The sequence below is a fragment of the Pavona decussata genome, unplaced genomic scaffold, assembly GCF_977016875.1.
Source record: "Pavona decussata unplaced genomic scaffold, jaPavDecu1.1 SCAFFOLD_161, whole genome shotgun sequence".
Classification (NCBI taxonomy): domain Eukaryota; kingdom Metazoa; phylum Cnidaria; class Anthozoa; order Scleractinia; family Agariciidae; genus Pavona; species Pavona decussata.
Genome location: NW_028145572.1, coordinates 1,896,843 through 1,912,360, shown reverse-complemented (window position 1 = coordinate 1,912,360; position 15,518 = coordinate 1,896,843). Strand labels below are relative to the sequence as shown.

The 15,518-nt window shown below is 40.7% G+C and overlaps 3 protein-coding genes across 3 annotated transcripts in view; 1 reads left to right on the top strand and 2 right to left on the bottom strand.

Moving 5' to 3' along the window:
- Positions 1–15,518, top strand: part of LOC146464690 (uncharacterized) — a 156,547-nt gene that overhangs the window by 103,298 nt on the left and 37,731 nt on the right. The window lies entirely within an intron of this gene.
- Positions 133–3,324, bottom strand: LOC146464695 (uncharacterized). The gene is made up of 2 exons (XM_085129175.1): positions 3,270–3,324; positions 133–1,599 (listed from the first exon to the last, which is right to left on the bottom strand). The coding sequence occupies exon 2, from the start codon at positions 1,590–1,592 to the stop codon at positions 255–257; it is 1,338 nt and encodes a 445-aa protein (XP_084985301.1). The 5' UTR covers positions 1,593–1,599; positions 3,270–3,324; the 3' UTR covers positions 133–254.
- Positions 4,175–14,066, bottom strand: LOC146464694 (uncharacterized). Its single transcript, XM_085129170.1, has 3 exons — positions 13,974–14,066; positions 11,948–13,173; positions 4,175–6,235 (listed from the first exon to the last, which is right to left on the bottom strand). The coding sequence occupies exons 2-3, from the start codon at positions 13,158–13,160 to the stop codon at positions 4,884–4,886; spliced, it is 2,565 nt and encodes an 854-aa protein (XP_084985296.1). The 5' UTR covers positions 13,161–13,173; positions 13,974–14,066; the 3' UTR covers positions 4,175–4,883.

The window sequence follows — 15,518 nt, the reverse complement described above, 5'->3', positions numbered from 1 at the left end:
TCATCAATAACTTTGAAAAGTTGGGATAGCCTGGTGAAAAAAAAATATAGAAATTTTAGATCATAACTAACTGTAACTTAAAATGTAAAAAGACTCGTTGATCATGCTTTTGGGTATGTTAACAAACATAGCAGCATGGTAAAAATTAAAAATAATTATGTAAAATAATTCAGTTTTGCTTGAAGGATCTAACAGTAGTATCTCTTTATGTATGATTCATCGACACATTCTATTTCGTAAGGTACTGGTCCAGGCTACGAAGACCATTTAAAGACGATCTGGGACATTGACGTGACTGTAATAGCTCCCAACAGGCTGACGATACCAAGGGTAATTCCACCTGCATCATTCGATCTTGGCGGCTTGTCTGAACGGACTGCCAGTGTTTCGGGTTGATCGCAGAATTTATCGGAACACGAAGCCAATGATTTCACCCGGATACTGGATCCATGAACTTCCAAGGGCAGCTTTCCTTCTGTTACGGCTGAGGCAAACTCTTGGACAGTGAGGTTGAGATTAACGGACTGGTTGAACGTGGAAACGATGCCAATTGCTCTTTTGTCTGCCAAGACAATCATGATGTAGAAGCCGTCTGGATCATCCAAATGTGTTTCATTGTCAGGGTGCGCAATCCAATCCATAATATTTGAGTTCCACTTCAAGGCTCTGGCAATGGCTGAACCGATTCTATCTACGAATCGCGTGTGAGCATCACCATCCGGAAGAGGGTCATGGAAACGCCTACTTCGTTGATTGGACTTTTCAACTTTCAGTTTCGTGATCTTCATTGATCTTCCTATTCCGAGTGTAAAGCATTTTGGAATCTGACTTGAAACGCCACATTTGCTTCCTATGTTCCATATTCCTTTGACTGATTCCCATGCCGTGTCCAACTCAGTGAACGATCCCTTGATAGTCCAGAAGATTTTGAAGTACTCCGAGCAATCCAGGTCACAGATCGATGGCACATCTTTGTCGGGATGTAAGTAGCATGGAGTGTGAGAAGCAAACGCTGTCTTTCTTATCTGTTCACACAATGGGTTCTTCCAAGGTCGTAGCAACGGCACCAAAGCCACCTGTAGGCACTTGCGAACACCATCCACCCATTTCTTCCCATCTAAACTAAACGAAGAATATCGCTTATCGTACAACATGCAGAACTTCTCAGCGTATCTGATTGCATAGGCATTGCTGGTATCCTCACATGGGTACTTCTTTTCCAAGCAGTTGCGGTACCAGTCGCAAGAGTCGCCAGCTGGGCTGTAGCACTCTGCAGGTAGAGATCTGTTGGTGGAGGCCGTGAATAAGCTGGGGTTACAGGAGCAATCTTTGGTCACTGGGCCGTTGTCTTGGTTGTACACTTCAAGCATGCATTCGTACCAGCAGTAGATCCAAGAGTTGTCAATACATTCCTTTTTATGGCCACTTTTCTGCTTGATGTAGGTATTGGTCAGGCAAGTTGCCCACTGGTATTGGTTATTGTATCTGGACATCTGGATACACCCAGTAGCTCCTGAGGGACCGGAGTCTTTATCGCACTGGACAGCCGATCCATGTTGTACAAATAACAAAAGTGCAAGTAATGGCCACATCTCTATTCTGTCAAACAAAGAAATGATAAAAATAGCATTGTATTGTACAATATGCGTCATTTGCAAATTGGGATTTCTGCTATGAAGTAGGCGGGTTATAGTATGTTTCTCATTTGCGTCGTTTTCCTCAACTCGGTGGTAAGCTTTGAATATTTGAGGTATTTTTATTGTCACTGGTAGTGACTGATAGTGCAGTTCTGGTTTATTTCGCCCTTGCGCCACACCCCCCAGCCCTACACCCTCTCCCCTCCTTCATCTTCAATCCGAAATCGCGTGAGCTGAGTTTTGTATTTATTTGGGTGTTAACGCAAACTTTCTCTCTCGTTACAGCAACTGACGACGCGTATTATAGGATTAACGTAAATCCTGATGCATCTATTGTCACGAACGACAATCGATCAGTGACGTTTTGTTATTTGCGAGATATTTTACAGCGTGTACATGCTTGTTCAATCGTTTATTACTGGTTATATCTTTTATCCAGAACTACGATTTCAACTGTCAGCAGCTTTCTCGAACAAATCATGATAAAAGGCAGAAAAATACATTTCGGTCCTCTTTAATTCTTTAGTATAGTTTCTTTCTTAATTCCTTTATTCCTAACTGAACGAAGTGGGTCTCTCGGACCAGTGGTCAACTAGAATTTCAGTGTAACAGTAGTTGCCTTGAGCAATCGCGACGTTAAACAACAAAGAATAACAAAAAGCTTAAATATTTTTTTCCTCTTTTTTTTTTCATTTGCTTGCTTTTAATCTCCTCAGTTAGCTATCACAATAATTTACAGAGAGATTTCCCTCAAATTATCTCTGAAGTCGGTCTGATTCTACTGTTATTGCTGAGAGAACGCGGGTATACTTTTTCTCGACCGGGAAAACGCCTCACTTGTTCCTGAGCGACCCCCGGGGGTGGTACTCCCAAAAAAATGGATAGGGGTGTGCGACCCGCTTCTCAAAACCCTTACCCTATTTATGACCAAAATTTGCCACTTTCCCTACCCCATTTATGACCTGACCAAAAATTTGATACCCTATTTATGACCTGATAGTGTCTGGTCAACTTCGGTTCAAAAACCCCCGGAGTCCAGCGCGTGACCGGAGCGCATGACAAGCTGTTGCGGCACGTACACAGTTGCTGTAAACATCATGATGAAGAAGTCGCTTCTTCAAAAAAAAAAAAAAAAAAACAATTCAAGACTAGAGTGAAAATATTGATACCCTATTTATTACCAAAATGGCGGCAAAATGGCTAAAATCGATGCCCTATTTATGACCAAAGCGGCTGAAAAACCATACCCTTTGGTGCCGCACATACATATATAGCCCATGTAAAGGAGAACTCTTCCCCCCGGGGAGCGGCCAACGAGAACTTTTTCATGTTGACTTGGTAAAGAGTACTACTGCATAACAGTTTCATTTGTAATCATGGGCCACGACACACATTAAACACAAGACACTATGTACAACACATTTCTGCTTTGCTGTTTAACGCAGAAAAGAAAGGATTTGTCTTATACTAGACTGAATAAACATGCTGTAACGACTGTAACTTTATGTTGACCAAGTACTGAAAAAAGTTTGTTCCCATTTTCTGGTGCCAAGAGCTTAATCAGTCATTGCCGAACACAAACTCCTTTCGAAGGTACAGAACAGATTTGCATATCGATCAGTATAAACTCACCAATCGGGCCTCAAGCGTGCATCTGCAGAGCAGGTCTAGCGAAGGGCTACTACACGATCCGATTAAGCAATATCGAATACTTCGATGACACGGAGCCAGTCACGCAACGTCACCATAAGACAGTCATGACCCGAGGCTGGGGGGGGGGGGGGGGAGGTGGGGGGCACTGCAGGGACTATACTTGCTATAACGGACTATACAGGGAGGCTCCTTTCGAAAGGGGAACCCTTTTCAAGCTGGAGGTATATCAAAGGGTAGGGATTTCACGAGCTGAGTTATAGAAAGGGTAAGGAAAACTGTGATTTACGGTATTTAAGATGACCTTTCCAAATATCCAGAAAAGACCGCTACAAAAAAAGAGATGCAGTGTTTCCGATGTAGTATGTAAAAGGGGTACCATTTTCTATGAAAGTTTTATGAAAGCGTTCCTCTTTCCGTCAAAAATAAGATAAAGAAGGGTAAGGGTTTGTGCCTTGGGATTGGGAGTCGCGGTCACCGATTTATTTATCTTTGTTGTAAAGGCTTTATTGTAGATCTGTCAGTGCTGTTTCAAGCTCTTGAAAGCGAAAGGTACGCCTAACATGTTATATTAGAGTCCACATATGAGATGGTCCAACTGATGGTATTAACACTACGGTACTTTGAAGTCAGGAAAATCTCAGTCAACTCCTGCTTCAACGAGCTGACGGCCTTCGAGATGATGATGTGCAATTGGTAACCTTAACAACAGCCCAAGTCCCATAGCTGTTTTCACTGTGTTTCCAGTAACTTTTTTACTTCTGTCCTTTTAATGGAGTCAGTGATTGCATTCCACAATAGGCAGGACGAATGATCAGCTTTTCCACTTTCTCTTATAGAACTTCTTATAATTCTATGCTCATGCGTGAGTCACCATGAAACAAGCATCACACAATTGCCATTATTTTATTGACGCAATACTGAAAAGTCCACAAAAGGCTACTAAACTATAGAATTAGCGTTAGTAGTACTCAATCAGGATCTAGAACTTGCTAAATTTTACGGCTAATTTCAATCGTCACAAGTTGCAGCTAAGGAACTTGACAAAGGTAACCGTAACGTTATGGTCTACTTTATGTTCTAATGCAGGATTATATCATAAGCTAAGCTCTCAGTTTTTCTTTCATCATTTGAAAACTCAATTTACTGACCTTTACTAACCTACGAGTCCAAGCTCAATTTTTGTAAGTTATGAACCAGAGCCCACTCAGTTGTTCGAAAGCCAATTAACTCTAATTCAAGACTAAGATTTAACTAAGGTCTCGATCTCCGTTGAATTTTTTTTTAAGCTTATTTCAGTAAGCTGAAGGTAAAGAAATTTCTGGGTCATAACTGAAGGGAAAAATCTGCATGGATTAGTCAGTTAAACTGAATGAAATATCAAAGTTCATACTAACCCTGAGTTAGCTTAATCGTGCCTTTAACAACTGGGCCCAGTGTCTTAAGGACCTTAAGATATATGTAAACAATGGATTAAAAGTCGGGTTTATTAGCAACAAACGTAAATGTCACTGCAGGTTATTAAAACAACTACTCTCTAAATCGCCAGCATTGGCATAGTCATAAATGGCTACTATCGAATTCATGGATCAATGTCTACGCCAAAAGTTTGTTCATAAACATAACCAGCACGGCAGTGACTCCGACGAGTCCTAGATTATTCTGGGAGGTTCGAGCTGCTTCATTCCACTTGGGAGGTTTGTCTGAAACTGCCAGGGTCTGGGTTCGAGCACAGGGTTTATCCGAGCAGGATGACAAGGATCTCACCCAGACATTGTATCCGTCCACTTGCAAGGGCAGCTTTCCTTCTTTAATGGCTGAAGCAAACTCTTGAACAGTCTGGTTGAAGTTTACGGAAGAGGCGGAAGTGGTGACGATGCTCAGGGCTTTCTTGTCTGCTAGGGCGATGATGATGTTCAGGTTGTCAGGATCTTCGAATTTGGAAAGCGTTGCATTCTCAGGGTACGCAAGCCAGTCCATCACTTCCGTGTTCCACTTCAAGGCCTTAGCAATGGCGGAGCCCACTTCATCTGCGAACCGACTACGGGCATCAGCATCTGGAAGCGGCACCGGATCGGCTGATTTCCTGTCTCGATGTATGAGCTTTTTGAACTTTTTGGTCACAATTTTGTAGACTTTGACAGCTTTATTGGCTATGCCATCTTTGCCTTCTTTGAAGCATTTTGGAATTTGACTTGCCACGCCACATTTGTCTCCGATGTTCCACATTCCTTTAATTGATTCCCACGCTGTGTCCAACTGAGTAAAAGATCCCTTGATAGTCCAGAAGATCTTGAAGTAATCTGAGCAGTCAAGATCACAGATGGATGGAACGTCCTTGTCCGGTTTCAAATAGCAGGGAGTGTGAGAAAGGAACGCTTTTTTGCGTATTTCTTGGCACGTTGGCTGGTACCAAGGGCGTAGTAAAGGGACCAAAGAAACCTGGAGACACTTGCGAACAGCATCCACCCATTTCTGTCCATCTGCACTGAATAAGAAATATCTCTTACTGTACAACCTGCAGAACTTCTCAGCGTATCTGATTGCGTAGGCATTGCTGGTATCCTCACATGGATACTTCTTTTCCAAGCAGTTGCGGTACCAGTCACAAGAGTCGCCAGCTGGGCTGTAGCAGTCTGGTGGCAGATGTGTAGTAGGAGAGCTTGTGAATGGATTGGCAGTCGAACTTACATCTTTGCAGGAACAGTCTTGTGTAACCGAGCCAGAGTTCTTTCCATATACCTCAAGCATGCACTGGTACCAGCAATACGTTGCAGATCTATCTGTACAACGGTGCTGGTGACTGCTTTTTTGTCGGATGTAGGCATCAGTGAGGCATGTTGCCCACTGAGGTTGGTAATAATATCTCAGTATTCGAACGCAACCTGTAACTCCAGGTGGGCCGTATTTTTTGTCACACAGGCTGGCCCATCCACTCTGCACTACGAGGAACAGCAGGAAGAGTAATGACTTCATTTCAAATCTGCAAAACAGGATTAAAACAATTTTAATCAATACCTATTACTTTTGTCTCGTTCAGACTTTTGTTTACACGTGTTTAGAATTCCTTTCATATTCCATTGTTCTTCAAACAAGTTCCCGTTTTTCTCAGAAATTTCGAGTATGGTGTAGCATGACAAACTGAAACTGTCGTCCATAAACTAGAAACTTGAACTTCCAATCACATTACATTGGTGTTGGTCTCTTCTGCTTGCTTAATTACTCGAGCTCCCCTCCAAGGCACTTAAGGATGTTCCTGAGATGTATATTCCTGTGATACCGATGTATAACTAATTATCGTATAAAACGGAAGCAGCAAAGTCGGCAAAGTAAACCTGAGTTATTAAATATTCTGAAATCCTGTAACTGTGAGATTCGCGTTTACAACGGTTTTCTTGATGAGAATAGTGCAAAATAATTCTGACCTTTGATGCTAACGCAAAACCATTCAATTTTACCGACAAACTGAGTGAAAACAGCTAGCGACAAATATAGGATAAACATGGTCACGAGGTCATTTTAGTTTCTGTTTGCCGTGGCCGTTTGCGGCCGTAAACGCAATCCTAAACCTTTCTATTTTCTTACTGATTTTACTCGGTTACTACTTAATTTACTATACTTGTCAGAATTAATTTACACGTCAAGGTATAAAGAGGGTCTGAAAGCTCTAAAGAACCCATTGAAGCTATTGAATGCGTATAACCGAACTAATAAAACAGATCATGCAAGACGTTCCTAGTGAGCCTGATTTGAAAGTGAAAGTTGTGAAAGTTGTGCATATCGAGTTCGATATGCACTCTGAAGGGGATCATGAAAGTCTTGTATCTAGAATTCGTTCCAAGGAAAAGGTGTGAAGCCGTTTTATTTAGTTTCGTAACGTAAAACTCTGACGTTCCAAATGAAAATTAAACTAATGATCAACTACATCAACTATGATGCCGGACCACGTTATGTTCATCTGCTTCGTTATTAAAAAATATGAGAATAAAAGTAGACTGGAATCAGTTTACTGATCTACGAAGATACATTACAGTATGTACAAAGCGAAAGAAAAGGTCTCCTGTGCCGAATTATCATATAAATTCATCTATATTTAGTATATTAACTACCCTAATTGTTTTTCTTTGTAGAGATGTCGTTCAAGTACAAACGGTCATCAGTTAACCATGGTCACAGTAAGCTGATGCTTCTTAAAATGAGTTTAAAATAGCACTACCTACTCACCCAATACTATTGTATCGTGGGACTGGGAAACACACAGACGTCCAGCGAAATAAAGTATATCAGAAACTTGTCGAAGACAAGAGGAAATGTGTTGGGTGTGTACGAATTCGCCAACTCCCTGTTTAACAAGGCAAATTATTACCAAGTGTTATAAGGGTGGGGATCGTGAGGACCATTCTGTTTAACCGAGTGCTTTGTATGCCTCTTTAACAAAACTGCTGAGTCAAAACCACTTGAAATTAAACGTGAGACGTTGATGCTATATAAATGTTGGACAAACGTATGTCGAAAGAATTATTTACAGGGCCTGTGAAATAAAATTGTTTCTACATCCCTTTGTACCCCCTCTCACCCCGGCGTAAATTACAGCTGCCAATTAGCAAAACTTTCTCGTCTGTTGCATGGCAACGTCTCCGAAATGGTGCCGTATGACATCTCTCACTTGTGCGTCTCGTATGAGAAGCCGCGTTCTTCAGGCCGTAGACAAAATATGAGATATCGAACATTCCGGAACATTTAATAGAACAAAATAAACTGTGATTTTCAATGTGAAAGTAAGTGCTGGCATTAGAGGTGGAAGAAAATACTGACAGTAGAATAATATGAAATGAGATAAAGTAGGGTAAAAGCCCACGAGAAATGAAATATAACGGGTGTTATCAGTATCCGTGAAACCTTACTGAGGCCTGACGGCGTTTTCCATATTTTATGCTGTAGATATCACAACAATGAAGCTTTTAAAATAATTATGTTCTGAAATCGCTAACCGCCTTAGCTTTAAGCGAATCAAACGCATTTTAAGGACGGTGCCTACTAATAGAGAAGTATTTTTGCACGGCTTATAACTATGCGGGAAAAGCAGATCTTAGTAGCGGGTATTGAAATCCAAAAAGAAAATTGGGGGTAACCACGCATCTTTTAGAGATAACTAAGCAACAATTATTCTAAAAAGCAGCAAAATACAAAGCAATGTATGGCGCTTTTTTCCAAATTGAAGCTTTGTTATGTCTGAAAAATGCATGGTTACCCCCAATTTTCTTTTTGGATACCAAAATCACTTGCTAAGTTCTGCTTTCTCCGCACAGTTTTAAACCACGCAAAAATATCCCTGTATTAGTAGGCACCACCCATAGGAAACTTGAGTATCTAGAGATGCGCAGAACGTATGCGCAGTAACAATAGTAGGCACCGTCCTTAAAGAACTTTCACTGATCGTCAACGAGCGAACGATAATTTAATACTTTACTTGAGAAGCTTTCTTTTGTCTCAACTAACTCAACGGTTGAAAAACAATTTACTCAGTCGACGCTCGAATTGACTCAAACAAAGTGTAGACAGCCATTTGATTTGACAGTTGAATGGTTGGCTTCAACGAGCAATCTACATTTTAACAAATCCTCTCTTGATTTTAATTGAATCCATGGCTGCAAAATTTTCTTTAGCTTCGACAGCCAAAGAACAATGAATATGACTCAAACGTCGAACTATTTACCTCAACGGCCAGAGATTTTGACTCAACGGTAAAATTTATTGCCTCAACGGACGACGAATACTGTGAACGGATCTGCCTCAAAGGGCGAAGAATAATGCCATGGTCACTGAGTTTCGAATTCACCACTGACGACCGCTCGTAAAAAGACAAAAGACGCTGTGATACAGGTTTAGCCTCAATCTGAAGTAAAATATTCACAAACACCAGCAGGAAAGTGCTGATTCCTAAAATAAAACATTACACAGAGTTGTGTAAAGTTCATCTTCTCACTGGTATTTGTGAATATTTTACTTCAGATTGAAGCTAACCCTGCAAAAAAAACGTCTTTTGCCTTTTTTTTCCAGCGATCTTGGTGAATTCGAAACTGGACTATTCAGTAAAATCTACCGGAACTCTGTCACATCTTGTCAGGTCTCACTCTACGTGCAATTTTAAGTGACGTCATTGCAGCGTGGATATCCCGGATAATAGAAAACCAACCAACTGCGCATGTTTCCAGTCTTACATCCGACAAATTTTGGATTTTTTCCGCGGTTAACATATATACTAGTAATAATCAAAGATTAGAAAATGCGTTCGATGAAGTTGATTCCAGGCACTCTCTCCTCTGTGATGTCATCTGCTCCTGCAAAAAAAATCTGTGGGGGATGCCAGATACGTGTCCTAAGATCCATCCGGCCATCCATTCATTCATTCCAGCAATCAACGTTGTCCCATACAATCTCGACTCCAATCCGTATTAGGTGTGCGTTCTTCCTACGTTAAACGTAAAAATATACGAAGAGGAGATGACGAATTGAAGAAAAAGCCTCTTTCCAAAAAGGTCCTTCATCCAGCCGCCAGTTCTGACTAAAGAAATAAAAAACGCGCCGAGTGCATTGTTGAGTTATATAAGCACGCGGGAATTTTTAAGAACACGACAGAAGTGCAGAGAGGCACGAGCCGTAGGCGAGTGCCTCTCTGCACTTCTCGAGTGTTCTTAAAAATTCCCAAGTGCTTATATAACTCAACAATGCACGAGGAACAAGTTTTTTAATTCTTTTATAAAATATAAACAATCGCAACTCCTCAGACAAGTGCGAATTTTAATGAATCACCATCAAGTTTCTCCCTACACGAGGTAATGCGTAATTTAATAGCGCGCGCTCTTGCCGATCACGACACGATCACGACAGAGCGCGCGACAGCGCAATCAAGTAAAAAGTCAAACTGTTTTAGTTTTTCGTCACGTCGTAAGCAAGTTCAAGAAGTTAACTCCAAGTCAAGTTTTAAGGTGTTGAGAGACAAGTTGAAGTTATTAAAAGTCTGGAAACATCAGTACAAGAGACTGTTCTTTGCGAATTGCTGGAGTGACAGCCCATTCTGTCTCTGAATTTGTCAGATTTTTCACAGGCAAAAAATCTGACGTGTGCTCCGTGCATATGTACAATTATAATGCACGCACCATACGTACGCTCCGTGCATTGTGGAGTTACACAGAACTCAGTTTGACCAATCACAGTGCTTGCTTGACTCTGGCTATTTTATAATTTGAGATAACAACTGTAATATCTTTTGGACGTTATATGTTGGGATTTTTAGTGCAGTTTTTCTGACCGTTTTGTGAAGCAATGGCTGTTTCGGTTAGCGATATAGCAAGTATTATTATATAGACCGGTGTGTTTAACTGGAAAATACACCACTCGTAAAACTCATACGAAACTACATCCGGGACCTGAGTGGCATATTTTCCATGATATCTCACTAGTGAGGATATTTATAACGTCATTTCCCGCCTTTTAACGGGTGTTTGTGCAAACAGTCGGTGGAAAATGGCGAGCAATACATTTGTGGCTTGAAGATGTGAATTCTATTTTCTCGTGACTGTTAAAAACAATATTTTTTTTACCCCAAAATTAGAAAAGAAAAGAGTGGTAACTGCTTTGCAATAAGAACATTCTGAAACCTTCCGTTTCACCTTTGTCATTTATAGGTCAGATAGTTATAGAAAAGATAATGACACAATGTAAGGTCCCGATCGTATCAATTCATATCAATTTTTATTCACACGTATTCGAAATACAATGTATTTTATGGTAAGAAAATATTTATTAAACATGCAGAGCATTATATTAATTTAAGTGGTTTTACCTTCTAGGGAAGAAGTGCGTAGTGAGGAGCAAGGCTTTCGTGTTGGCCACTACTTCTGTGCAGTTGCAAAAATGGGGGGAAGTAGAATTTATAAAAATAATTGTAGAGCTCTGCTAATTAAATTAGGCTAAGTACATCAGTAAGGGAAAAAGGTGGTCAAGCAAATACATAAGTATATAGTATACGTATCAGGAAGAAAGCAGAGACTCAGAGGAAAAATGAGTGAGTGTTATTAATCGGTGAGATGCTGTAACAGGGACCACTCAAAGATCTGGATTAAACGAGTGAGTTGTTTTACTTTAATTTGCTGTCTTCTCTAGGACAAAGCTGGCTGCCAGTTGAGTAGTCTCACTGTTCTTATATTTAGAAACATAAGCAATATATACCAAACTCTGTATTTCAACTTTCTGTCTTGGAGTACTGTTGTACATGTCTATATATAGCTGCTGGAAGGAAAATTAAAACTGCATTGAAGTTTTACAGCTGTCTTTTTAGCCTTTCTAGTGTGATTTCTTAGACTAGACTTCTTAACATTGTACTGATTAACTTTAAAAAAAGTTATAGTTCGTTACGTGAAATTCGCAGGCATTTGCTAGACTGGAGAGATTAATTTTGTAAGCCGAGCATGCTAAACAAACTTCTCTTTTATTCTATTAGAACTAGTAATTCCCAGACCTTCTAGTTCTTCGTTCTAGTTGCCTGCATGTCATCTAGAAACACGGGTGGTACATGAGCAAAGAAACGATTATTCCAAACAGCCCGATGTTGACATGGAGGATCCTGGTAGCCCCATTTGGCCAATTAGGAGGTTTGTCTGAAACTGCCAGGGTCTGGGTTCGAGCACAGGATTTATCAGAGCAGGATGACAAGGATCTCACCCAGACATTGTATCCATCCACCTGCAAAAGCAGCTTCCCTTCCGCTACAACTGAAGTGAACTGGTGGATTGTGTGGTTGAAGTTGACAGACGGGGTGGATGTGGTGACGATACCGAGAGCTTTTCTGTCTGCTAACACCATGGTGATGTCTTGGTCATCATGAGCAGCAAAATTTTCAGTGTAAGCAATCCAATCCATTGCAACCGGGTTCCATTTTAAGAGTTTCGCAATGGATGAACCAACTCCATCTGCAAACCGACTGGCAGCATCATCTTGTGAAAGGGAAACGGAAGTGCGAGCTGCTCCTTTCTGTTTGAACCTGTTAAGTGAAATCCTGATGACTTTCATTGTACCTCCCTCGCCCACTTCATCCTTCAGACATTGTGTAATCGGACTGTCCAAAAAACATCTAATCTCCACGTTCCATAGATCTTTTATGGATCCCCATGCCGTGTCCATCTTTATAAAGGATCCCTTGATGGACCAGAAGATCTTGAGGTAATCCGTGCAGTTAAGGTCACAAACAGATGTCACATTTTGGTCTGGCTTTAGGTAGCATGGGATGTGAGTAGCAAGCGCTCTTTGACGCATCTGGTGACATGATGCTGTGACCCACGGACGTACAAGAGGCACTAAATCGACCTGAAGACACTTACGAACAGCATCTAGCCATTTTTGTCCTTCTGCGCTGAATAATGCTCTTCTCTCGTTATACATCGTGCAAAACTTCTCAGCGTATGTGACTGCGTAGGCATTGGTGGCGTCTTCACAAGGATATTTCCTTCTCAAGCAGCTGCTGTACCAGTTGCAAGACTCACCTGATGGGCTATAACAGGCTTGTGGCAGAGAGGAGGTTAATATTTTTCCCGGAGTGCATGAACAGTCCTTGGTCACCAAGCCATTACTCACGCTATGCACTTCTACCATACACTGGTACCAGCAATAAATTGCCCCAGGGAGAACACAAGCGTGTCTGTGGCTGCTTTTTTCTTTTATGTAGCTGTTACTGACGCACGTCGCCCACTGATAGTTGTTATAGCCGACTAACTTTACACAGGCAGTTGTTCCCGCTGGACCTGTCAACGGGTTGCACTGATGGGTCCAAGGAAGCTGCATAAGAAACAAAACTAGGACCAGCATTGACCTCATTGCACGTCGGCTCCTGAGAAACAATGAATAATCGGTAAAGAATACGCGTGTTTAAAAGCGCGCAGAATTAGTACTGAGCCTTTCAAAAACTAAACGAGAACATGAAGTGAAAATCCCTGACAACCGACCCGTGACTCAGGGGCCCCCAACGAGAATATTGAAGAAAAATACTTCAAATGTTTTCTCCTAAGTATGTTCCCAGATATATAGTTTCTCGGCCTTTTTTAAGGTGTATTTGTGTAAGCGAACACGTGCACAGTTTGAATTGTTCGGATTCTTTCGCTGAAAAGTCATTAAGTAACATAAAGTTTTAGGGAATTTTAAAATCTTATTCTCCGAATTAATTTCCAAACTGTTACCTTTCCACTGAAAATGATAGCTGGTTTTATTTCGCATTTTCAACGGCATTGTCGTCCCTCCGAAAACAAAGGGGATTTTTTAAAATTTTTTTTAAGCTACGTCATCTTGCAATCCGGCAACGGTCAGTTTGAAAAGCGGAAAATGGTCTTACTTATTAAACTATTAGCGTAAAGTCAACTTTATGATCAATCGTAAAACAGGAATACTTAGGTCGTAGGTTTACCAAACCTGATTTATCTTTCTACTTTCCAAAGACAATCCTGCAATCGTATTATTACTGAACAAACTATCATTTCATTATTCTTGCGTATTCGCAGTCAGCCGGTGTGGTAGATGTCCTAAATTACTGACTAGAAATGTTCATGCACGGATACTGAATTAACTAAAAGACAAACTACACAGTGACTAGAGCTTTGAATTTCTCGGCTGGACAAAGAGAATCAGCATACTTACCGCTATGTGATTGAAAGTTTTGCAGAAGAACTCTAACGGTCAACGACTTCAGCTAACTTATGAGCCCCAAACGATAGTAGCTGCCGTTTTAACGTAATGCTCAACATTTTTTGTTTTATTCAAGTAAGCAACGTAATTGGTCCAGTGGCTCTCTGACGCATAAGTGGTTTTACTGTCATTTAATTTATTCAGTACGTGCAGTGGTACTGGTCATTCAGCCAACCGGAAGTGAATGATCCAGTGACTATTTATAGAGCTATAAATGGACAATAGAGGACAAACCGGAAGGAATGTGCATATTCACACGACTTGGCCATCATTAGAAGAGGGGGCAAATTGGCTGCAAATGCTAATAAGGAGTCGAATCAAATGATGGTAATTAACCACCATCTAAAGACTCGGAAGTTTTTGTTTGTTTGAAAGCATTAGTTGAAAACACTTTGAAGAAGTTATATCCGATGGTCTAGTGAGCCACCAACGTTGGCAGCTGCCATCTCAACCGCGTCTCAGCATGTTTTGGTTTGTTTCAAGCAAGCTATCTAATTATCAGTAATTAGTATCTAATTGCCTAGCTCTAACGCAAGAAGTGGTTTTACTGAGGTGTAACCATTGAGTCAGGAGTGATTTCACTCACGAGCAACATCAGACCTGCCAACTCTCACGGTTCTGCCGTGAGTAACGATTTTTTGTAACGATTTTTTGTCATTTCTCACGGTCTCACGACAAGGCTCCCAATCTCACGGGTTTTTGGGAAAAATCTTTCTGAAATGAAATAAATTAAGTTGTTGAATAAAAATGAAATATTTACAAGGAATGCTAATGCCATAAAGTGATAAACTAATAAAGAAAAACACTGTACTTACTAATTTTTGTACCGAGCTGTGATTTTTGCTTGTGTTCAATATCTTATCGTTTTTCTCGCGCGTCTGTCCGTCATTTTGAAAGGGGAGTAGGCCCTGGGAATGAGGCTGTTGACCTCCCTCGATGGAAAAGGGGTTTGATAGGGGAAAAAAACAGAATCTCACTATTTTTTTCATGGGTCTCCAGATTTTCCTTTATCAAGGGTTGGAATGTCTGCAACATCGTAAAACTAGAAGTGCAGTGTCATGATCTAGTGCCTGTTAGAGCTAACAAAAGACACAAAAGACAAGAGAACATATATAGGGAATAACTAGATCTTTTAGGCGAATTGGCCATTGGAGTTTGAACTGGGATTTGTACAAATGTGGCGTAAAAATAGCCGGGAATCGACAAATATATATATTTTTGTTTTCAAATCTTTCGTATTCGAGAACTGGTTCACTCGTAAATTTAACTACTGCATTTACAATAAATTGCGCCTTAACATCTGCTTTAATAACTATGGAAGATTTCAGTGGTAAAAGAATTTCTCCCCTCTCGATCGGTCAACAAGTTGGCTTGGTGGAGTATCGAAAAACTGACTTATAGAGTCGTTCATTACAGATAGCATATCAAAATAAAATAAAGCAAGCTATCTACCAGTACTGAATTGCTTCAGTGCCTCTCTCTGACGGACGAAGTGGT

Bases quoted from the DNA above. Each gene is read 5' to 3' on its own strand.
- LOC146464694 (XM_085129170.1), bottom strand. From the start codon at position 13,160: ATGAGGTCAATGCTGGTCCTAGTTTTGTTTCTTATGCAGCTTCCTTGG. The intron at 6,236-11,947 runs ACAAACCTCCTA...TCCTGCTGTTCC, and splicing joins CCAGACCCTGGCAGTTTCAG to TCGTAGTGCAGAGTGGATGG.
- LOC146464695 (XM_085129175.1), bottom strand. From the start codon at position 1,592: ATGTGGCCATTACTTGCACTTTTGTTATTTGTACAACATGGATCGGCT.